The sequence below is a fragment of the Carcharodon carcharias genome, chromosome 7, assembly GCF_017639515.1.
Source record: "Carcharodon carcharias isolate sCarCar2 chromosome 7, sCarCar2.pri, whole genome shotgun sequence".
NCBI lineage: Eukaryota > Metazoa > Chordata > Chondrichthyes > Lamniformes > Lamnidae > Carcharodon > Carcharodon carcharias.
The window spans coordinates 4931358-4956646 of NC_054473.1; the positions used below are offsets into that span (position 1 = coordinate 4931358).

The window sequence follows — 25289 nt, forward strand, 5'->3', positions numbered from 1 at the left end:
ACAAAGTTGTCTTTTCCCCTTTAAGGAATAGTGAGGAAGTGTTGGAAGAATTAACAGACCGATTAACAATCTGTTTCAACCATGTCATAAACATTCCATCATGGCCAACATGTCCTGGGGTGAGACTTGAACCCGGAGCTTTGGCTCAGAGGCACGGCTGAAGAGCTCCATCTGGGGTTATGATGCACGTTATAACATTTATGTTATGCACATTCCATTAGAGGGTCACTGGATATCAGTCAGGAGTGGGAAACCTGGATGATTTTTAAGGGCTGGTGAAGCAAGTTGTGTTCCTACAAGGCCCAAGATAAGATTATCTCAACTCAGCAGAGACCATAGGAGCAGGAAGAGGTCATTCAACCCTTAGAGCCTGCTCCGCCATTCAGTTAGATCATGGCTGATCTGTTGATAACTCCATTTAGCCACCTGTGCTCTATATTCACTGATACTCTTACCCAACAAAAATCTAACAAACCCAGTCTTCAGGATCCACAGCCTTCAGGAGGAATGACTTGTAGGTTTTTTTTTATATCCCTTTGGGTGATCAAGTGCTTCTTGATTTCCCTACTGAACCTACAAAATACTTAAAGGGATAGACAGGGTAGATGCAGATAAGATGTTTCCCCTGATTGTGGAGTTTAGAACCAGGGGATACAGTTTCAAAATAAGGGGGGAGCCATTTAGGACCAAGATGAGGAGAATCTTTTTTTACTCAGAGTGTTGTGAATCTTTGGAATTCTTTAACCCAGAGGGCTATGGAAGCACAATCATTGAGTATGTTAAAAGCAGCGATTGACAGATTTCTAACTTACTAAGACATAAAGGGGTAAGGGGATAGTGTGGGATAAAGGCATTGAAGTGGATGATCAGCCATGGTTGTATTGAATGGCAAACCAGGCTCGATAGGCTGAATGGCCTCCTCCTGTTTCTATGTTCCTATGAACAGTCTAGTTCTAACTTTAAGATTAAGCCCCCTTGTTCTGATTCCTTCATCAGACGAAATAGTTTCTATCTATCTGCCATCTTAAATCCTTTTCATATTTTAAACACCTCAATCAGATCAGCCCTCAGATTAGGGCTTGAACCTGCAGACCTTCCTCTTCGAGTTAGTTTAGTGTCACATCATATGTCGCTGCATCAAGTCAGTCAGCCATCAATGAACCAACACAGTTAAACTACCCATGTGCTCATGTGGGGAAGAGGGGCAAGTGCTTACCAAGGAAGTTGGAGTGTTTCAGTATGTCAAGCTGTCTGGACAGCTCCTTGGTGGAGAGATTTAGAGCTCTTGCTTCACGTTCCAGGTTACTCAGTTCAACACTGGCACCACTGTTCTGGTTTTGCACTGCAGTAAGAACGTCTTCAAGTCCATTCAAAATGTCCGTGGTCGCAGTAATTTTGTTCCTGGAAGAAAATTTGAAACTTGGCTTTCAGTTTCAGATTAGGAAAGGTTGGTCATTTCACACAGTCTAATCCCATTCTCCTGATCGCTCCCCACACCCTTTAATATCCCAGCCAGTCTAATCCCATTCTCCTGCTAAACCCCGTTGCCCTTAATTATCACTTACAGAATTATCCTTTATTATTATATAGCCGGGGATATTTAAATTCATTACTTGAGAATCACTTGAACTTTGAATTTTCTATAAAGAATCTACAGAACCCTTTCTCATTGCTTTGATTCAAAATCACTGGAGGTGTGGGGAATATTTACATGCAGAGAACGAGTCACTCACCGAAGATCACTTATCAGTTTCATGAGCTCAGCCACTGCTACAGAGGTTGCATTTCGCGCATTTACAATTCTCTGAGCTTGCAGCAACTTTTCCTCCAGGATGCGGAAGTTACTTTCGTAAAAGCCGCTGATTCCGGTTAGCTGAATTTCACCTGCTCGCTCAGCCAGACGCCTGGTCTGAGCCGCCAAGTCCTGCACGATGCGATCCCAGTCTCCGAAACACTGGTGGCAAGGGTAGCAGTCTGGGAACTGTCCTGAGAATCCACGGGCGCACTTGTCACAGCGCACCCCAGAAACCGCTTGGCGGCACATGCAATGCCCAGTTGCTCGATCACACTGGCTTATCTCAATGCCTTGACGGTCACAGTCACACACTAGGATAATGAAAAGGAGAAAATGAGAAAATTACTAATAAAACCCCTCTGGAGTCCCTGGGGAAAGCAAAGGAGACATGATATGTCAGCTGTACCAGCCCGAGGTACAATGTCCTGAGATATCAGAGGCTTCCCTATACAGATAGGGACAGAACTCCCGTTTCCAAAGTGCCTTATCATCACTTCAGGAAATTCCAAAGCGTTTTACAGCCAATTATGTATTTTTTTGAAATGTAGTCACTGTTGTAACGTAGGAAATACTGCAGCCAATTTGTGCACAGCAAGATCCCACAAACAGCAATGAGATGAAGAGTGCAGGAGGGCATTCCAGGATCAGCACCAGGCATACCCAAAATGAGGTGTCAACCTGGTGAAGCTACAACACAGGACTACTTGTGTGCCAAACAGCCATAAACAGCAAGTGGTATAGAGAGCTAAGCGATTCCACAACCAACGGATCAGATTTGAGCTCTGCAGTCCTGCCACATCCAGTCATAAATAGCGGTGGTACAATTAAACAGCTCACTGGGGGAGGAGGTTCAATGATGGGGGAGCCCAGCACATCAGTGCAAAAGATAAGACTGAAGCACTCGCAACAATCTTCACTCAGAAGTGCTGAGTGGATGATCCATCTCAGCCTCCCCCAGAGGTCCCAACATCACAGATGCCAGTCTTCAGCCAATTCGATTCACTCCACATGATATCAAGAAACAGCTAAAGGCACTGGATACTGCAAAGGCTATGGGTCCTGACAATATTCTGGCAAAGTACTAAAGACTTGTGCTGCAGAACTTGCCGCGCCCCTAGCCAAGCTGTTCCAGTACAGCTACAACACTGGCATCTACCCGGCTATGTGAAAAATTGCCCAGGCATGTCCTATAGACAACAAGCAGGACAAATCCAACCCGGCCAATTACCGCTCCATCAGTCTATTCTCGATCATCAGTAAAGCAATGGAAGAGGTCATCAACAGTACTATCAAGCAGCACTTGCTTAACCATAACCTGCTCATTAATACTCAGTTTGGGTTCCGCCAGGGCCACTCAGCTCCTGACCTCATTACAACCTTGGTTCAAACCTGAACAAAAGAGCTGAATTCCCGAGGTGAGGTGAGAGTGACTGCCCTCAACATCAAGGCAGCATTTGACTGAGTGTGGCATCAAGGAGCCCTAGCAAAACTGGAGTCAATGGGAATCAGGGAGAAAACTCTACACTGGTTGGAATCATACCTAGCACAAAGGAAGATGGTTGTTGGAGATCAATCATCTCAGCTCCAGGACATCACTGCAGAGTTCCTCGGAGTTCCTGGGCCCAACCATCTTCAGCTGCTTCATCAATTACTTTCCTTCCATCATAAGGTCAGAAGTAGGGATGTTCGCTGATGATTCGCGACTCCTCAGATACTGAAGCAGTCTGTGTCCAAATGCAGCAAAACCTGGACGATATCCAGGCTTGGGCTGACAAGTAGCAAGTAACTTTCATACTACACAAGTGCCAGGTAATGACCATCTCCAACAAGAGAGATTCTAACCATCGCCCATGACATTCAATGGCATTACCATCACTGAATCTCATACTAACAACATCCTGGGGGTTACCACTGACCAGAAAACTGAACTGGACTTGCCATATAAATACTGTAGCTATAAGAGCAGGTCACAGGCTAGGCATCCTGTGGCGAGTAATTCACATCCTGACTCCACAAAGCCTGTCCACAATCTACAAGGCACAAGTCAGGAGTGTGATGGAATACTCTCCACTTGCATGTTTGAGCGCAGCTTTACAACATTCAAGAAGCTTGATTGGCACCCCATCGACAAACTTTCATTCCCTCTGCCAAAAATGTACAGTAACAGCAGTGTGTACCATCTACAAGATGCACTGCAGAAATTCACCAAACTTCTTGGGTTGTTTTCGTTGGAGCAGAGAAGACTGAGGGACGACCTGATCGAGGTGTACAAGATTATGAGGGACATGGACAGGGTGGATAGGGAGCAGCTGTTCCCCTTAGTTGAAGTGTCAGTCACAAGGGGGCATAAGTTCAAGGTGAGGGGCAGGAGGTTTAGGGGGGATGTAAGGAAAAACCTTTTTACCCAGAGGGTGGTGAGGGTCTGGAATGCGCTGCCTGGGAGGGTGGTGGAAGCGGGTTGCCTCACATCCTTTAGAAAGTACCTGGATGAGTACTTGGCACGTCATAACATTCAAGGCTATGGGCCAAGTGCTGATAAATGGGTTTAGGTAGGTAGGTCAGTTGTTTCTCACGTGTCGGTGCAGACTCGATGGGCCGAAGGGCCTCTTCTGCACTGTGATTCTGTGATTCCTTAGACAGCACCTTCCAAAACCACAACCATACCATCTAGAAGGACAAGGGCAGCAGACAGTTGGGAACACCGCTACCTGCAAGTTCCCCTCCAAGCCACTCACCATCCTGACTTGGAAATATATTGCCGTTCCTTCACTGTTTTGGGTCAAGATCCTGGAACTCCCTCCCTAACAGCACTGTGGGTGTACCTACACCACATGGACGGCAGCGGTTTAAGAAGGCAGCTCACCACCACCTTCTCAAGGGCAGCTAGGGATGGGCAATAAATGTTGGCCTAGCCAGGGACGCTCTCATCCCATGAATGAATTTTTAAAAAGAGATAATAATCAGTTAATCTGTTTCTGTGATGCTGGTTAATGGAAATATGTTGGCCAGCATACAAGGGCTCTTCTCTGAAATGGTGGCTGTGGGATCTTTTACTTCCACCCGAGAGTGCTGACAGCCTCAGTTTAGCATTTCAATCAAAAAGCACACAGCCAACTGTGTAGCACTCCCTCAGTACTGGCAACATGAGTGTCAGCATAGATTATGGATTCAGGTTTGTGAAATGGGAATTTAAACCTGGCCCTCTGACTTAGAAGCAAGAGGAAAATTACTACCCACTAAGCCACTGCTGAAACTGTCAGAACAAAAGCAAAAATGAATGATAAAAATCATTAATAAAACCCGGTAGGTCCAGTTTTTCTTTCTGCAGAGCCTGGGGAAGGGGAGAAGGTTCAACATGCCAAATCTTCAAACCTGGTACAATGCCCTGGGATATCTGGAGCTATCTATTACAGGTGGAGCTGTAATTGGTGCAGATGCATTTTTGCTATTGAAATCAGACTGGGAGGAGGAAGGTTCCTGGCCCACCTTCCAAACCTCTCAATGCAGGGATGCTGCTAAAAACCAGCAGAGGGTTCGAGGTGTCCCGACAGTTTCCCAAACAGCTGAGCTTTTCTTTTTGCCCACTGAATCTTTATACTTTGGGACCTTCCGCATGGCATCATCCCAATGTGCCGATGCTGGTGACCAGGTCATATTGTACACCTGTCCCACTTCAGCTCTGGGCAGTGGAGGCCGGCAGATCAAGACCTACACAGGCACAGTGTCCTTTGGAAACACCGTCCTATCCACTGCCTGGAGAGAGGTGATGGGAAAATTGGCCCTCATATGTTTGAGCTGGGTCAGCCTGTGCTGAGGCATGGTACAGCAATTTCTAATTACCTGCTAAACTCATGTCTGAAATGCCATATAAATTTCCAACGGTACAAATCATGAATCGGCAGGATATCAATTGAATTTTTGTGCTCAATACAAAGGATATTAGTGCTGGGGATTGGAACACTCTTGATCTTGGAAACCCTGTATCAGCATCAAACTCTCCTGGGATAGGTGCAGCAAGGTTTAGATACAGAGTTTACATTGTTCCATCCATTGTTAGTGGGGGTTGGTTAGCTCAGATGGCTAGAGTGTGATGCAGAATGACGACAACAGCACAGGCTCAATCCCTGTATCAGCTGTGGTAGTTCATGGAGGCTGCCTCCTTGCTCCATGCTTGTGGAGTGGTGCCCCTCAAGCTATATAACCAATTGTCTTTCTCTAATGGAGAGACATACCTGTGGACCTCATCTAATTACCACTGTTCTATCAAACACTCACAGAAGTGTTTTATATCCAGTAAAGAGAGCAGATGGGGCCTCAGTTTAACAGCTTGTCCAAAAGACCAGTGCTGGAGTGCCTGTTTTTTAATTAAAATACGGAAAGAGAGGAATTGTGGCCTAAGCCCTGTCGGTAATGCTCTCTATAGAATCAGTGCTCAGACAGCTGCTCACCTCGACACTGCACATTGGGATCACCCCAGTAGTTCTCCTGGCAGTCTGTGCAAGACTGACCCCCAAACCCAGGGCGGCATTGACACTGACCAGTGAACTGAAAAGAAAAAGAAAATACAAATCACCCTCAGAAACGAATCCAATACATTTCAAATCATTCTCAATTTTGTCAGATATTCCATACTGTGCATGAAGATTTGAGGCATTTTCCTTTCTTTCTTCCCACTTTTCCTTTCTCTGTCTGGCTGGTCATCTCTCTGTGTGAGGGCAGGTATAGACAGTTCTCTGTTGCCACAATCTTCCCTTTAACCAGCCCCGTAAGAAACTGGATTATTGGTTGACTAAGACACTCCCAAATTCTGATCTTTCCCCTCATTCTCAGTGATTCTGGTGTCTCCTCTTGTACCTCCCTGGATCAAATTTGGAGCAGGACTTGCAATTGTATTCTTTCCCATTCTGTGCCACTATACATGGGAGAGATTGGTGCAAAACAAAAATCTGGTAAACACCAACCACTGGTCAGGAGCAAGGGTAGTAGATTCGGGCACGTACAGAACAATGTATATTAGCTGTTCTTTCATCGTCACTGGGTCAAAATCCTGGAGCCTAACATCACTGAGGGAGCACTTTCATCACACAGACTGTAGCGAATCAAGACCCAAGGCTCACCACCTTTGCAAGGGCAACTAGGAATGGACAATAACTGTTGGCCTTGCCAGCAATGTCTACATCCAGTGAATGGAAAAAAAAAGACCAGAGAATCTGCTTCTGGTGCTGCTGGTTGAAGAATGAGTGTTGACCAGAATATTGGGAGAACTCCTCTGCTACACAAATCTCTCACATCCGCTTTGACATACAGACAGGAACCTCGATTTAGCATCACACCAGAAAGATGGCACATTTACCATTGCAGCACCCCCTCAGTACCGGCCTAGATAATCTGTTTGAGTAGTTGGAGAGGGTCTTGAAAAATATGCATTTATATAGCTCCTTTCATGACTGCAGGAGTGCCAAAGAACTTTACAGTAATGAAGTGATTTTGAAATGAAATCACTGTTATAATGTAGGAAACATGGAAACCAATTTGCGTACAGCAAGATCCCATAGACAGCAATTTGATAATAACCAGATAATCTGTTTGTGTGATGTTGATTGAGGGATAAATAATGGCCAAGACACTAGGGAATTCCCTTGCTCTTTTTCAAATAATACCAAGAAATCTTTTAATTCCTCCTGAGAGGGCAGCTCAGGACCTCAGTTTAAATACGCACCTGAATAACGGCTCCTCAGACACTGCAGCATCCTCTCAGTACTGCACTGGAGTGTCAGCCTGGATTTTTGTGCTCAAGTCCTGGAGTGAAATCCTGGAGTGAGAATTGGACTCACGACCTTCTGACTGAACCTACAACATACTGACTCAGAGGCAGCCATGGGGCATTAAACTGGGTAGAATAATCTCAGAACGGACAGGATATTGCTCCTGCAGTGGTCTATTAGCTCAGTGTCGCCCAGTCTGAATTTACATTTTTGCAGCAACTTTGATTTGTGCTCCTGACTCACCTCATTACAGTTGGAGGTGAAGGAATTGATGTTAGCACACCTACAAGGCACACACCCTGACCCACTGTCCAGGTTCCAGTAGTTTGGGGCACAGTGATCGCAGTTTTGACCCATCACGTTGGGCAGACAGGAGCACTGCCCTGTGCTTCTATCACACGCACATTCATCCTTTGTTGGGCATTGGTCACGTCTGGTGCCCAGATGATTACATGTACACTCTGCCAAGCAACAAAACACTATTTAGTAAAAACAATGGATTAAAAGCAATCTTCAATTAATTATCTCATTTTGACCAATCATAAAACTTACATTTTACAATTTGGCACATGTCACAAATACACTGGTCCAGAATTTGCTGGAATGGGGCATCATAGAGCGTTCCCCGAGAGTTTGATATTTGCCCTCACTTTTCAACTCAAATATATTTTGTGCTGTAAGTTGTTGCAAGTGTGAACAGCTAACAGTACAACGAGGGCAAACAGGACATTGGGACCTCAGTGAGCCACGGGACCAACAGTCTCTCTCCTTAACCAATGTGATCAATGATTGAGAAAGAAATAGGAATGGCAGAGCAGTAAGTAGGGTGAATTAGAATCAAATCAGGTCCAGAAAGATATACAAAGAGAGGGAAAGAAAGATTTGAATTAGAGAAAAAAAGAGAAAAGAAAAGTAGGAAAATATCTAAAAACTTCAAGAAAAGTCTAGGAACAAGTTGCTACCTGCAGGAATGAGACTCCACTGTTTAAATGTTCTCCCCACTGAACTGGAGAGGCAGACTGTAATTGTAAATGTCCTTATATTGTTAAGTTCCAGCCCTAACCTTCTGTGGTGAGTTTAATGGGTAACTAATGTACAAATACAGCAATTCCTTGGAATTCACAGGAAGGTTGAGGACAAGCTGTCATTTTTGTGAGGATGTCAGTGGAACAACACAAATCGTCAAGGAATTTGTGGCAATTCTCAACTCATGGGGTAAAAACGAAAATGCTGGACATGCTCAGCAGGTCAGGCAGCATCAGAACTTCAGCTGAATTGGTCACCACCCTGAAATGTTAACTCTGTTTCCCTTCTATAGATGTTGCCTGAGCTGCTGAGCATTTCCAGCATTTTTTGTTTTTGTTTCAGATTTCCAGCATCCGCAGTATTTTAGTTTTGTAATAGTGCTCAACTCATGGGTATCTCTTTGTTGCCGCAAGTTGCTGGATGATTGACACATTAGTAACAAGAAGCACCATTAATCTCACCATAATTTGGGGAACAAATTCTGGGTCACTGTGCAGCACACAAAGAAGCCCTTCGGTCCATCGTGCTTTTGACAGCTCTTTTGTAGGGCTTTCCAATTAAAACCACCCCCCCCCCCCACTCTTTACCCATACACCTGCAAATGTTTCCTTTTACAGTATTTATCAAATTCCCTTTTGAAATTTATGACTGAATTTCCTTCACCACTCTTTCAGGCAGCACATTCACAACAACTGGCTGGGTAGAAGCAATTCTCCCTAACATCACCTCTTATATACCAAAATGTAAAATTTACTTCTGCAGCGGCGTCGGGAAGCGTCACCATAGTAACCCAGCCGACAATGCTCACAGTGCCACCCCTCCGTGTTGTACAGGCACTTCAAGCACTGACCCGTCTGTCGATCACATGACTGGGGATCGTTGACATCAATATTGTTGTGGCACTGGCAGGGCAAACACCTACCGCCTGGTAGCAAAGGGTTACCATAGTAGTCAGGTGCACATTCTTCACACCGAGAACCTGTCAACAGAAACGAAGGAGAGATTTTAGCTTTTCTCTTAATGCTTTATTTTTCTCCAATTTAAAAACAATTCCTTCTCAATATGCGAGTGGCAGATATTGGCTAGGCCAGCATTTATTGCCCATCTCTAGTTACCCTGAGCTGGTAGTGATGGGCCACCTTCTTGAGCCACTGGTAACGGCTTTGATATAACTGATCGACTTGCTCGACCACTTCAGCAGGAAGTTAACATTCAAACATGTTGGCTTGAAACTGGAATCATATCTAGGCCAGACCAGGGAATGATGGCTGATTTCCTTCCCCCATGGGGCATTAGTGAACCAGTTGTGATTTAAATGACAATCTGGCCCCTTCATGGTCACTTTCACTGATACCAGATTTTTATTTCCTTATTTTTAAAACTGAAATTAAATTCTCCAACTGTCATAGTGAAGTTTGACCAAATTAAAAAGCAGAGCATCAAAGGCGATCATCTCTGGATCGTTACCTGAGCCATGTGCAAATTGGCATGGGATCAAGCAGATTAGAGAGCTAAACCAGCTTATATTTCAACTCTTTCTTGGACTCGAACTCAAGTTCTGTCGAAGGGTCATGAGGACTCGAAATGTCAACTCTTTTCTTCTCCGCCGATGCTGCCAGACCTGCTGAGTTTTTCCAGGTAATTCTGTTTTTGTTTTGGATTTCCAGCATCCGCAGTTTTTTTGTTTTTATCGCTAGAGAATTAAACACATGGCTCAAGGAGTGGTGTGGGAAGAAGCAGTTTTAATTATTGGGGCACTGGCATTAGTACTCAGGGAAGAGTGAGCTATTCTGTTGGGATGGGATACACTTGAACCGGGTTGGGACCAGTGTCCTGGCCAATCATCTAACTAAAGCTGTGGACAAGGCTTTAAACTAATAGAGGGGAGGTCTCGGGTAAAGGAAGATCTAGAAACCCAAAGACTTTATTCAAAATTGGAGGGAGACAGAAAACAAGAAACTACAGGCCAGTCAGCTTAACATCTGTCAGAGGGAAAACGTTAGAAGCTATTATTAAAGATTTTGTAGCAGGGCACTTAGAAAAGTTTAAGGCAATTAAGCAGAGTCAACATGTCAAAGGGAAATCACATTTAACTATTTCATTGGAGTTCTTTGAAGGAGTCACATGTGTTGTGGATAAAGGGGAACCAGTGGATGTACTGTATTTAGATTTCCAGAAGTCATTTGATAAGGTGCCAATAAAGGTTATTTGTGAAAATAAAAGCTCATGGTGTAGGGGGTAACATGTTGGTATGGGGAGAAGATTGGCCAGCTAACAGGAAACAGAGGGTAGCCATAAATGGGTCTTTTTCTGGTTGACGGGATGTAATGAGTGGTGGGCCACAGGGATCAGTGTTGGGGCCTCAACTTTTCACAATTTATATAAATGACTTGGATGAAGGGGCAGATGGTACGGTTGCTAAATTTGCTAATGACATAAAGATTGGTAGGAAAGTTGTGAAGAGGACATAAGGAGGCTCCAAAGATAGATAGGTTAAGTGAGTGGGCAAAGACCTGGTAAATGGAGTATAATGTGGGCAAATGTGAAATTGTTCATTTTGGCAGGGAGAATAAAAAAAGGCATATTATCTAAGCGGTGAGAGATTGCAGACCCTGAGATTCAGAGGGATCTGGGTGTCTTAGTGCATGAATCACAAAAGACTAGTATGCAGGTACAGCAAGTAATTAGGAAAACTAATAGAATGTTATCATTTATCACAAGATGAATTGAATACAAAAGTAGGGAAGTTATGTTTCAGTTGTACAGGGCACTAGTGAGACCACATCTGCAGTACTGTGTATAGTACTGGTCATCTTATTTAAAGAATGATGTAAATGCGTTAGAGGCAGTTCAGAGAAGGTTTACTAAGCTAATACCAGGGATGGGTGGGTTGTCTTATGAGGAAAGGTTGGCCAGGTTAGGCTTGTATCCACTGGAGTTTAGAAGAGTAAGAGACAACTTGATTGAAACCTTTAAGATCCTGAGCGGTCTTAAGAGAGTGGATGTGGAGAGAATGTTTCTTCTTGTGGGAGAATCTAGAACTCGGGGTCATGGTTTAAAAATAAGGGGTCGTTTATTTAAGACAGAGATGAGGAGAATGTGAGGTTATGTATTTTGGCAGGAAGAACAGAGAGCAGAATATTATTTAAATGGAGAAGGACTGCAGAATGCTACAGCACAGAGGGATTTGGGGGTCTTCGTACATGGATCACAAAAAGCTAGCATACATATTCGGTAGATAATAGGTAAGGCAAGTGGAATGTTGGCCTTTATTTCAAAGGGAAAGGAGTATAAAAATAGGGAAGTCTTGCCAAAACTATATAAGGTACTAGTTAGACCACACCTAGAATACTGTGAACAGTTTTGGTCCCCTTATCTAAGGAAAGATTTACTGAGATTGGAGGCAGTCCAGAGAAGATTGATTAGGTTGATCCCGGGTATGGACTGATTTTCTTCGAGGAGAGATTGAGTAGATTGGGCCTGTACTCACTGGAGTTTAGAAGAATGAGAGGTGACCTTATTGAAACAAATAAGATTCTTATGGGCTTAACAGGGTAGATGCTGAGAGATAAAAACAAAAAACTGCGGATGCTGGAAATCCAAAACATGAAGGGTCATGAGGACTCGAAATGTCAACTCTTTTCTTCTCCGCCGATGCTGCCAGACCTGCTGAGTTTTTCCAGGTAATTCTGTTTTTGTTTTAGATGCTGAGAGGCTGTTTCCTCTTGTGGGAGAGTCTGGGACCAGAGGGCATAATCTAAGAGTAAATGGGTGCCCCTTTAAGACAGAGATGAGGAGGAATTTCTTTTCTGAGAGGGTGGTGAGTCTGTGGAATTCTTTACTGTAGAGGGCTGTAGAGGCTGTGTCATTAAGTATATTCGAGGTTGAGATAGTCAGATTTTTAATCAGGAAGGGAATCAAGGGTTATGGGGAAAAGGCAGGAAAGTGGAGTTGAGGATTATCAGATCTCATTGAATGGTGGTGCAGGCTCGATGGGCCAAATGGCCTACTTCTGCACCTACGTCTTATGGTAATATGTGGGAAGTCTTGGACGCTACCAGTATCTTAGATGACTACATGCGCAGAAGTGTCACCAGCTGCAGAGCCTTGAGCTCAGGGTTTCGGAACTACAACGGTGGCTGAAGTCACTGTGGCACATCCAAGAGGCTGAGAATTACTCAGATAGCACATACAGAGAGATAGTCACACTATAGCTTAGGAGCCTGGAGGCAGAAAGGGAATCTGGCAGTCCAAGAGAACTACGCAGGTAATGCAAGAGTACCCTGGGGTCCTGCTCACCAATCAATTTTTCGTTTTGGATACTGGTGAGGGCGTTGGTTCCTCGGAGGAGTGCAGTCAGAGCCAGATAGCTCTGCTGTACAGGAGGTGTGGAAGAAGAGGGGAAGAGCGGTAGTGATAGGGGATTTGTCATTTCGGAGAACAGACAGGCATTTCTGTGGCTGTGGATGTGACTCCAGGATGGTATGTTGCCTCACTGGTGCCAGGGTCAAGGACATCATAGAGCGTCTGCAGGACCTTCTTCTGGGGGGAGGATGATCAGCCAGAGGTCATGGTCCATGTTGGTACCAATGACTTAGCTAGGAAAGGGGATGGGGTCCTGAAAGCAGATTGAAAAGCAGGACCTTGAAAGCAGTAATCTAAGGATTACTCCCAGTCCCATGTGCTAGTAAGTTTAGAAATAGGAGAACTGAGCAATTGAACAAGTGGCTGGAAAACTAGTGTAGAAGGGAGGTCATCAGATTTCTGAGGCATTGGGGAAGGTGGGACCTGTACAAGCCAGACGGTCTACACCTAAACAGGACTGGGACGGATATCCTTGTGGGGAGATTTGCTAGTTCTGTGGTTGGGAGGGGTGGTGATTTAAATTAGATTGGCAGGGGGATGGGGACCTGAAGGTAAATTCAGCGCAGGGAATGGGAGATGGAGAATTAATGAGTGACTTTGAAAGACAGAACCAGCACAGGTTAAAAAGTGTACAGCACAGGAATTTGGCAGTGTTGAAAGGTATATAAGTAAATGCAAGCAATATAGCAAATAAAGCCAATGAGCTGAGGACACAGATAGATACATGGCAGCATGATATTATCACTATAACAGAAACTTGGCTTAAAGAGGAGCAAAAATGGCAGCTCAGCATCCCTGGATATAGGGCAGGATTTTCCCTTCATCAGGCAGGCGTGGCAGGCGAGCCTGGGAACGGCTGCGAAATGGATTGCCACCCGTGATTGGGCTCCTACCGCAATTTCGCACTGGCGGGCCAATTAAGACCCGCCCAGCATGAAACGCGGCTCCGCACTGGCCAGGAAGGGCCAAGCGGGGACAAGAGACTGTCGGCCGCCAGTCCCAATGGTGACCCAGCGGCTGGTTTAAAAGCGGCCCAGGAAGGCTGCCACGGAGGATGTTCCCTGAACCTTCACTATGGACCTGAGTGCGGCTGGACACAGCAGACAGGAGGGCAGGTCGGGTGGGCACTCAGTCCCTACTTTTCTGTCCTCCTGGAGGAGATGGCTGCCAGGAGGGACACCTTTGTCTGCAGGGGTGGGAGGAGGAGGTCACTGCACCTCACCAAGAGGGCATGGGAGGAGGTGGCAGCCCCAGTGAGCAGCCATGACGTGATGCGGCACACATGGGTGCAGTGCCATAAGCTCACCTGATGCCATCGCATGTCATGTTACACTCGTTCAGGTCAGGCGCATGCCCGCCCCGTGAGTGTAATATTCTGGCCTTCTGTGTTTTTTACTTCTACCCATTTGGCCTCATTTGATGATCCTTCCGGGACATCCTCCTCCTCACTGCTATAATTGATTCCTTAATCAATATTGCGACCCCCCCTCCTCTTCTATCCCCCTCTCTATCTCGCCTGAATACCCTATAACCAGGAGTGTTGAGCTGCTGATCCTGCCCTTTTGGCCAAGTCTCAGTAATAGCTATGATATCATACTCCCATGTGCCTATCTGTGCCGACAGGGCGTCTGTCTTATTCCTCAAACTCCTTGCATTAAAATATATTCCATTTAGCCTTGCTAAATTCACTTCTTCCTTATCTAGCCTATGTTTCCTCTGCCTTCCAGACTCATTCACTAGCGTTTTAACTTCTAATTCCATCTCAGTTTCTCTACCCTCCGAACTACGTTTCAGGATCCCATCCCCCTCCAATTTAGTTTAAATCCACCCCAAAAGCATTGGCAAACTTCCCTGCGAGGATGTTGGTCGCGTTCCTGTTCAGATGTAACCGGTCCAACGTATACAGGTCCCACCTACCCCAGAAATGGTCCCAGGAATCTAAAGCCTTCCCTCCTGCACCATCTCTCCAGCCACACTTTCATCTGCTCTATCCTTCTGTCCGTACACTCACTACTGTGTGGCACCGGATATAATCCGGAGATTACTACCTTTGCAGTCCTGCTTTTCAATTTCCTGCCTAACTCCCTAAAGTCTGCTTGCAGGATAGGTTGAGCTCAGAAATAAAAAAGGGGCAGCCACACTGCTAGGAGTGTACTATAGACCCCCAAATAGTGGAAGGGAGTTAGATGAGCAAATACGTAGGCAAATTTCTGAGTGCAAAAACAATATGGCAGTAATAGTTGGGGACTTCAACTTCTTGAATATCAATTGGGATATGAACAGTGTGAAGGGCACAGAAGGTGCAAAATTCTTGAACTGCATTCAGTAGAACTTTTTCAGCCAGCACATAACAAGCCCAACGAGTTGGGGAGCAATTCTAGATTTATTTTTAGGAAATGAAGCTGGGCAAATGGGTGAAGTAGCAGCGGGGGGGCCATTTTGGCGATAGCGACCAGAATACAATTAGATTTAGCATCATTATGGAAAAGACCAAAGATATGACAGGAGTAAAAGTTTTAAATTCAGGGTAAACAAATTTTACAAAGCTGAGAGGTGAGCTGGTGAGAATGACTGGATACAGCTATTAGAAGGGAAAACAGTGTCAAATTAGTGGGAGGCATTCAAAAGCAAAATTCTTTGGGCACAGCGTAGACATATCCCCATGGAGAAAAAGGGTGGTACTGCGAACTCTAGAGCCTCCTGGTTATCCAGAAGCATACAGGGTAAGAGAAAGAAGAAAAAAAGCTTGTGACAATCACAGAAAGCATAATACTGTAGAAAGTCTAGAGGAGTATAGAAAGTACAGGGGTGAAGTAAAAAAAGAAATTAGGAAAGCAAAGCGAGGATACAAAAAATATTGGCAGGTAAAATTAAAGAAAACCCAAAGATGTTTTACCAGGACATTAAAAGCAAGAGAATATCTAAGGAAAAGGTAGGGCCTTTCAGAGATGTATATGGTAACTTGTGGGTTAATGCTGAAGATGTGGGCAGGCTTCTCAATGAGTACTTTGTCTCTTTCTTCACTAAGGAGAGGAATGATGCAGACATTCTAGTTAAAGGGGAGTGTGAAATATTAGATACAATAAGCATAATGAGAAAGGATGTACTGGAGGGACTGACATCCTTAAAGGCAGATAAATCACCAGGGCCAGATGAATTCTATCCTAGGCTGTTAAAGGAAGCTAGGGAGGAAATAGCTGATGTTCTGAGGATCATTTTATAATGCTCACAAGATACAGGTGAGGTACCAAAGGATTGGAAGTCTGCGAATGTTGTACCACTATTTAAAAAGTGTGCAAGGGATAGGCCAGAAAATTAAAGGCCAGTCAGTCTGACTTCGGTGTTGGGCAGATTATTGAAATCAATTCTGAGAGAGAGGATAAACTCACTCAGTAAGGCACGGATTGATCAGGGATAACCAGCATGGTTTTGTTCAGGGAAAACCGTGTCTTACTAATTTAATATAATTTTTTCAACAAGTAACAAGGAGGATTGATGAGGGTAATGCAATGGATGTTGTCTACATGGATTTTAATAAGGCACTTGACAAGGTCCCACATGGCAGACTGGTCAGAAAAGTGAGATCCCATGGGATAGAGGGGAAGGTGGCGAGTTGGATCCAAAATTGGCTCAGTGACAGGAAACTAAGGGTAATGGTTACTGGATGTTTTTGTGAATGGAAAGCAGTTTCCAGTGGCGTTCCATAGGGCTCAGTGTCCCTTGCCTTTGTTGTATGTATGTATTCATGATTTGGACTTAAATATGGGAGACATAATCGGGAAATTTGCAGATGACACAAAAATTGGCCATGTAGTTGATAGTGAAGAGGATAGCTATTTTCTCCATAATGATATTAATGATTTGGTTAAGTGGACGGAAAAGTGGCAAATCGAATTCAATCCGGAAAAGTGTGAGGTAATGCATTTGGGGAGGGCAAACAAGGCAAAGGAATCCTCAATAAACGGGAAGTTATTGAGAGGGATTGAGGAAGTGAGACGCCTTGGAGTATATGTCCACAGGTCCCTGAAGGTGACAGGACAGGTGAACAAGGTGGTAAAGAAAGCATATAGAATGCTTTCCTTTACTGGATGAGATATTGAATACAAAAGCAGGCATGTAATGCTGGAACTGTATAAAATGCTGGTTAGGCCACAACTGGAATTTTGTTTACAATTCTGGTCACCACATTACAGGAAGGATATAATTGTTCTAGAGAGAACACAGAGGAGATTTACAAGAATGTTGCCAGGACTTGAAAATTGCAGTTATGAGGAGAGATTGGATAGGCTAGGGTTGTTTTATTTAGAACAGATGAGGCTTAGGGGTGACCTAACTGAGATGTACAAAATTATGAGGGGCCTGGATAGGGTAGACAGGAAAGACTTGTTTCCTTTAGCTGAGGAGCCAATTACCAGGGGGCACAGATTTAAGGTGATTGGTAGGATTAGAGGGGATGTGAGGAAAAGCTTTTTCACTCAGAGGTTGCTGGGTGTCTGGAATTCACTGCCTAAGTTGGTGGTTGAGGCTGAAACATTCAACTCATTTAAAAGGTACCTGCAAGGCTAGAGACCAGATGCTGAAAAGTGAGATTAAAATTGAGCGGCTAATTTCTTTTTTTCTGGCCAGTGCAGACACGATGGGCTGAATGGTCTCTTTCTGCGCCATAACTTTACTATGGTTGTTTCATGATCGTATTAAATGATGGCTCGATGGGCCACATGGTCTACTCCTGCTCTTGTTTCCTGAGTTCTTGTGGGACCCTCTGGCTGGCATGGGTCGATTGCAGGCCAGGCAGAGTTTATAAGCTGGGGCACCAGGGAGATAACAATGAGATTTTTTAACTATTGAACACTTGATTGCACAAAAGAAGAAAAATAAATCATGTTATTGTGGTGCTAATACGATGAATCTCTGTAACATAGCAAAAAACAAATGAGCATTTAATATTTGAAGAAAAATTCTTGCCATTTTTGATATTTTGGACATAGAATTTGATGAGCGATATCCTGAAAGGATCTTTGGTGCAGCCTGAACTGTTGATATTTATTAAAGACTTAGATGATGACATTAAAAGCTACTTATCCACATTTATTGCTCATTGCTAATTGTCCCTGAGAAGGTGGTGGTGATACACTTCTTGAACCCTCCATATGGTGTAGGTACCACTCATAGTGCTGTTGGGGGTAGGGCGGGGGGTGGAGGCTTGGATGGAGACCAGGATTTAGACCGAGCAGTGATGAAGGAACTTGATACAGTTCCAAATCAGAATGGTGTGTGAGTTGGAGGGGAACTTCCATGTGGTGGTATTGCCATGTGTCTGCTACCTTTGTTCTTTTAGGTGGTAGAGGTTGCAAGATTGGAAGATGCTGCTGAAGGAGCTTTGGTGAGTTCATGCAGTGCATCTTGTAGATGGTACACACTGGTGCCACTGTGCGTCAGTGGTAGAGGGAGTAAATGTTTGTGGATGGGGTGCCAATCAAGCAAGCTGTTTTATCCTGGATGGTGTCAAGCTTCTTGAGTGTTGTTGGAGCTGCACTCATCCAGGCAATTGGAGAGTATTCCATTACGCTCCTGACTAGTGTACTGTAGATGGTGGATAAGCTTTGGGGAGTCAGGAGGTGAGTTACTCACAGCAGGATTCCCAGCCTCTGACCTGCTCTTGGCCGGGTTGGATTTGTCCTGCTTTTTGTGTACAGGACATACTTGGCCAATTTTCCATATTGCTGGGTAGATGCCAGTGTTGTAGCTGTACTGGAACAGCTTGGCTAGGGGCACGGCAAGGTCTGGGGCACAAGTCTTCAGTACTATTGCCGCAATATTGTCAGGGCCCATGGCCTTTGCACTATCCAGTGCCTTCAGCCATTTCTTGGTATCACATGGAGTGAATTGAATTGGCTGAAGACTGGCATCTGTGATTTCGAGGACCTCCGGAGGAGGCCGAGATGGATCATCTACCCACCACTTCTGGCTGAAGATTGTAGCAAATGCTTCAGCCTTATCTTTTGCACTGATGTGCTGGGCTCCCATCATTGAGGATGGGGATATTTGTGGAGCCTCCTCCTCCAGTGAGTTGTTTAATTGTCCTCCTCTATTCACAAATGGATGTGGCAGGACTACAGAGCTTAGATCTGATCTGTTGGTTGTGGGATTGCTTAGCTCTGTCTATCACTTGCTGCTTAAGCTGTTTGGCATGCAAGTAGTCCTGTATTATAGCTTCACCAGGTTGACACCTCATTTTTAGGTATGCCTGGTGCTGCCCCTGGCATCCCCTTCTGCACTCTTCATTGAACCAGGGTTGATCCCCTGGCTTGATGGCAGTGGTAGAGTGGGGGATATACTGGGCCATGAGGTTACAGATTGTGGTTGAGTACAATTCTGCTGCTGCTGATGGCCCACAGCACCTCATGGATGGCCAGTCTTAAATTGCTAAATCTGTTCGAAATCTATCCCATTTAGCACGGCGGTAAAGCCTCACAACACGATGGAGGGTGTCCTCAATGTGAAGGTGGGACTTCATCTCCACAATGACTGTGCGGTGGTCACTCCTACAGATGGACAGATGCATCTGCGATGGGTAGATTGGTGAGAACGCGGTCAAGTAGGTTTTTCCCTCTTGTTGATTTTCGCACTACCTGCCACAGACCCAGTCTAGCAGCTATGTCCTTTAGGGCTCGACCAGCTCGGTCAGTAGTGATGCTACAGAGCCACTCCTGGTGATGGACATTGAAGTCCTCCACTCAGAGTACATTCTGTGCCCTTGCCACCCTCAGTGCTTCTTCCAATTGGTGTTCAACATGGAGGAGCTGAATTTGGGGGGGGGGGGGGGGGGGGGGGGGGGGGGCGCGCGTGGGTGCAGTAGCTGGTAATCAGCAGAAGGTTTCTTTGCCCATGTTTGACCTGATGATAAGAGACCTCATGGGGCCCAGAGTCAACGTTGAGAACTCCCAGGGAAACTTCCTGAATTGTATTCCACTGTGATGCCACCTCTGGTGGGTCAGTTCTGCCAGTGGGACAGGACATACCCAGGGATAGTGATGGTGGTGTCTGGGACATTATCTGTAAGGTATGATTCAGTGAGTATGACTATGTCAAGCTGTTGCTTGACTAGTCCGTGAGACAGCTCTCCCAATTGTGGCACAAGTGCCCAAATGTTAGCAAGGAGGACTTTGCAGGGTTGACAGGGCTGGGTGTTTATTTACTGGTTAAAACTTTGGGAAATGAACAAGATTTCTAGACAATGTAACTAGAAGCCGGTCAAATAACTAGGAATGGGAATTACTGGGATAGGGTGCAGAGTGAGTTGATAAGTTACTATAAGATACAATTGCCACATCCACCTTTGTAACATTATTTTATTAGGTGTTTGAATTAGTTAAAATCATGTTATGTTCTTTTTCAAAAAAATACAGAAATTAAGATGGTTAATTCCCAGCACAAAATGTTAAATAAATGTTTAGACTTTTAGTTTATCCATACACTATCTCAGACTGCCTATAAACGTTTTGCTTGCAAGCCAAAGATTCCTTTTACCCCTCAAAACACTTCCTGTTGTTGAGTTTCAAACACGGCTGCTTCTGGGTAAATGGGAAATCAAAGCTTGAATCCAGGGGGTGTGACTGGCTCACTGGGTAGCACTCGCGCCTCTGAATTCCAGAGATCTGAGCACTTAATCGAGGCTGAAAATACCAGTGCAGAACTGAGGTGGTTAAACCCAGGTTCCCTCTACATTTTCAGACGTAATAGGTCCCAATGTCACTATCTGGGCCAGGATTCCCCTGAACGGACCATTCAGTACATTGCTGTTGGGAGGAGCTTGCCATGTGCGGATTGGCTGCCGCATTTGTCTGCAAAACAACAGTGACTAGACTTCAAAGTACTTCATTGGCTGTGAAGCATTTGGGACATTCTGAGGTTGTAAAAGGTGCTATATTAAGGAAAGCCTTTCTCCTACAAGGTTCCATGTGCCTTCACAACAGGAACCAACAAAACAACTTTCTCATTAATGCTGAAAACTATGAAAACTAGAGGCCACTGAGCTGGGCAATTACCACATAAAGGGCCATGCATGGCATCATGAGCAGTGCAAGAAGAACATTACTTACGGTGCCCTCCACCGGACCGCTTAACCACCTCTGGATGTGAGAAAAGTTACATGGATATTTTAAGGCAGGAGACTGCAGAGGGGCTGGAGCTTAGAGATTAATATACAGAAAAAAAAGTTCCAAGCTAATCTCTCCACTCCGAAGTACTTATTGAAATATAGTCCCTCAGGCACGTCCTCTCACTCGAGTATGGGTTCCACAGGCACTGACTGTCAGTGGGGTACAGTTCCACACACTGACTCTCACTGGGATATAGTTCCACACACACTGACTCTCACTGGGTACGGGTTCCACACACACTGACTCTCACTGGGGTATAGTTCCACACACATTGACCCTCACTGGGGTACAGTTCCACACACACTGACTCTCACTGGGGTACAGCTCCACACACACTGACTCTCACTGGAGTACAGTTCCACACACACTGACTCTCACTGGGGTACAGTCCCACACACACTGACTCTCACTGGGGTACAGTTCCACACACACTGACTCTTACTGGGGTACAGTCCCACACACACTGACTCTCACTGGGGTACAGTCCCACACACACTGACTCTCACTGGGTACAGCAACACAGACACTGACTCTCACTGGGGTACCGGTTCCACACGCATTGACTCTCACTGGGGTACAGTTCCACACACATAGACTCTCACTGGGGTACGGGTCCCACACACACCGACTCTCACTGGGGTACAGTTCCACACACACTAACTCTCACTGGGGTACACGTTCCACACACACTGACTCTCACTTGGTTACAGTTCCACACACACTGACTCTCACTGGGGTACAGTCCCACACACACTGACTCTCACTGGGGTACAGTCCCACACACACTGACTCTCACTGGGGTACAGTCCCACACACACTGACTCTCACTGGGGTACAGTTCCACACACTGACTGTCGCATTGTTGTGGCGATTTTGTTTGATTTGTAAGCTCATGTTGAAATATCCCAACCAAAAATCCCAGCTAAGCCACTGTATAGCAGTCTACTGTCAGGTCCTGCTTTGAAGCTGTAAAGAGTGAGGGGAAGAAGTCAGCAATTGTGGATCTAGAAAGACATAATGAAGGAGGGAAATAGACAAGTAAATACTTTGAGATGAAGAAGTAGAATACAAAAGGAAGAAGTGAAATGGGGCTGAATTTTCCATGGGTTTGAAGGCAGGGGGCTTGTAAAAGCTAGTGGATGGCCCTCCTGCCGCGTATCTGCCACCCCCAACTTGTATGAAATTGTGCAGGGGCCAGGGAGGCATTAAGCTACCTGATTGCCTATTGAGGCCCTCAAGTGGCGAATTATTGGCCACTTTGGGGCCATACCGTGCCCCTGCTGCTATTTTATCCACAGCAAGTGGAGTCCCACGCCATGTGGGAAACTTCAGCTGTGTGAGCTGCTGTCAGGCAAAAGGGGGTGGGGTAACCTCCTTTGCGGGTTCCCTGCGCCCATCAAAGACACTGCCCTCCAGATCACACTTCTCCCTTTACCCTTCACCCCCTGACCTCTCAAACCCACCCCTTCATCCCCCATTGCCGGGGCTAACCAGTCTGTCCCTGGTGAAATCCCACCTACTTGCCTTGGTGTGGGGCTGCATCAATAATCTTCCTTGGGGGCTGCCTGTAGTTCCAGCCTTGAGCACCGCTCCTGCCTGCTGCCGCTGGGACTACAGAGCTGTGGGCCACCCGACTATCCAGCAGCTCTCTGAGGCAGGACTTCCTTTCTCTAAGGGGCAGGAATTCCACCTCCAGCCTATTAACAAGCACTTGGCCATTAAATGATGGCCGAGCAGCCGTTCTTCCCGTGGATGGGCTCCCCACCGACGTTTTGGCCGGGAGTGGGCTGGGTGGAGGGGATGGTAGAGATCAGGGCACTCCGTAAAATCCAGCCTTTGGAGAAAGGCGGGGAGGGAAAGAGAAATGTGATCACTGAGACAAAGTGTGAGCAAAAGAAGAAATGACAGAAAGCAAAATGAGATGGAGGGAGACAGAATGAGATATGTGGATTATGAGATGGAACAGATAGGAAAAGATGATGGGGAGAGAGAGAAGGAAAGAAAGGAGAAAGGGCAGAAGAATAAACCGGAATATTCTGTGCATAAAGTGTTACTCCCTGTAAGTTGTTGACTCTGTATCACGCCTTCACAAAGGAGTTTCATTGTCCACAAATCTAGTGGTGCAGATCAATCAGCAGTTAATAACGCCTTCTGCCTAGGGTCATCTTGTAAGTCCTTACAGTAAGGAGCATGGTCAATGTATCTGCTTGCCTTTATTGACCATCTCCTGTCTGCTTCCCCAACTATCACCAAAGCTTCTTCGAAAGCGTAGCACCGCAGAACCCAGCACCCAGAACACATTCCACAGGGCACCTACCTGTGTATCCTCGATCACAGTTACACACCACTTGTCTCGTTCTCGCATCCTGATAGCACGAGGTGGCAAAATGCCGGCCACTGCTGGGGCCTCCGGGGCATGGGCAAGGGCGGCACTGCCCCCCAGAACCAAGTACAGAGTTTCCATAGTAACCAGCAGCGCATCTGTTTGACAAGAAGGGTGTAGTGAAATAACAATTTTACAAGACTTTTCCAATATTACTGACAAAGCAGGTTTGTCTAAGTTGCAGCCCATGGCCGCAGCCCCTCTGTGCGGCCCCCAAACAATTGTTGAAAATTCTGGTAAGAGGGGTCAGTGGGTTTGAAGATTTCTGCATGGGACTGCTCCTCCAATCACAGTCTGTTTCTCTCCTGCGTTTGCTGCTGATAGACTGTGATTGGAGGAGCAACGAATACAGGCAACTGCAAGTTTGTGAAGATAAAGAAACTCTAGAGCATACAAGGCTTCTACTCACCATGCCTTCCTGTGGCTCCAGCTGCTTTCCTGCAGCTCCCGGTGCTCTGGCCTGGCTGCGCTCCCCCGGCTGTTCCCTGGTTCTCCCTGTGCTCCCCCAGCTGTCCTCTGCACTCCCACGGCTGTTTCCCAGTTCTCCCTGCACTCCCCCAGCTGTTCCCCGGTACTACACACCGTTCCCCAGGCTGTTCCCTGGCTCTCTCGCTCCACCCCGCCTCGCTCCCCCGGTTCACCCCCCGCTGTTCCCCAATGCTCCCTTGGACGCTCCCCCTGCTCTTGGCCCTCCCCTCCGCAGGCACCTGCATTTGGGCACCACAAGGCCTCAGACCCTCAGGTCTTTCTTCTGCTTTCATCACAGCTACCGCCCCTCCAGGCAGCCCCCCAGCCGATTTAGTGAGGGAGAGTGAGTGTGTGTGAGGGTGGCTGAATGAGTGAGTGCGAGGTTGTGGGAGACTGGGGTCCGGGTGAGGGAGGCTGGGTGAGTGTGTGTGGGGCATGTGTGAGAGAGAGAGAGAGGGGGTCAAAATAACATAGGTAAGACTAGGGAAGAGGACCTGTTTGGGGATTATCAGGAACTAGAAACTAAATTAAAGAACAGGTCCTCAAGGGTTATAATCTCTGGATTACTACCCGAGCCATGTGTAAATTGGCATAGGGACGCAAGAATAAGGGAAGTAAACACGTGGCTAAAGGAGTGGTGCGGGAAAGAGGAGTTACATTTTGTGGGGCACGGGCATCAGTATTGGAACAGAAGGGATCTGTACCGTTGGGATGGTGTCCACCTGAACCGATCTGGGACCAATGAAAAGGGTAAATAAGGTGGTCAACAGGACTTTAATCTAGAAAGTGGTGGGGAGGAGGGAAGGGTAAAACTCCAAGAAGTATGACTAATGGGAAACAAAGCAGCAGGTTAGCGTGTGTGGGGGTGTGTGTGTGTGTGGTGGGGGTGGATTCAACTTCATGGAAAATTATGAAAAAACTGAAAAGAAAGGAGACCCAGGAGAGGCTATTAAAGTCGCCAGAACACAAAATAGGACAGAGTGTTTGGAAAGGGCTAGGAATCTAACTTCAAGCACATCAGATAAAGGGATGACAATGAGAAAGGGGATGGGAAATACAGGACTGAAGGTGGTATAACTGAATGCATGCAGTATATGAAATAAGGTAAATGAGCTTGTGGTGCAGATTGAAATTAGCAGGTATGGTGTGGTGAGCATTACGGAGACATGGCTGCAAGGGGATCAAGACTGGAAGCTAAATATCCAAGGATATACATCCTATCGAAAAGATAGGCAGGTTGGCAGAGGGGGTGTGGTTGCTTTGTTAGTTAGAAATTAAATTAAATTGATAGCAAGAAACGACGTGGGGTCAGATGATGTAGAATC

At 45.9% G+C, this 25289-nt stretch overlaps 1 protein-coding gene across 2 annotated transcripts in view; it reads right to left on the minus strand.

Moving 5' to 3' along the window:
- Positions 1-25289, minus strand: part of lamb2 (laminin, beta 2 (laminin S)) — a 231545-nt gene that overhangs the window by 23135 nt on the left and 183121 nt on the right. The window contains exons 20-26 of one of the 2 annotated variants that reach the window (XM_041192264.1): positions 23431-23594; positions 21054-21083; positions 9341-9565; positions 7804-8021; positions 6244-6340; positions 1734-2106; positions 1217-1401 (exon numbers count right to left, since the gene is read on the minus strand). In XM_041192264.1, the coding sequence (XP_041048198.1) occupies positions 1217-1401; positions 1734-2106; positions 6244-6340; positions 7804-8021; positions 9341-9565; positions 21054-21083; positions 23431-23594 (1292 nt within the window). The remainder of the gene's footprint in view (positions 1-1216; positions 1402-1733; positions 2107-6243; positions 6341-7803; positions 8022-9340; positions 9566-21053; positions 21084-23430; positions 23595-25289) is intronic. The other variant, XM_041192265.1, reaches the window with a different exon arrangement.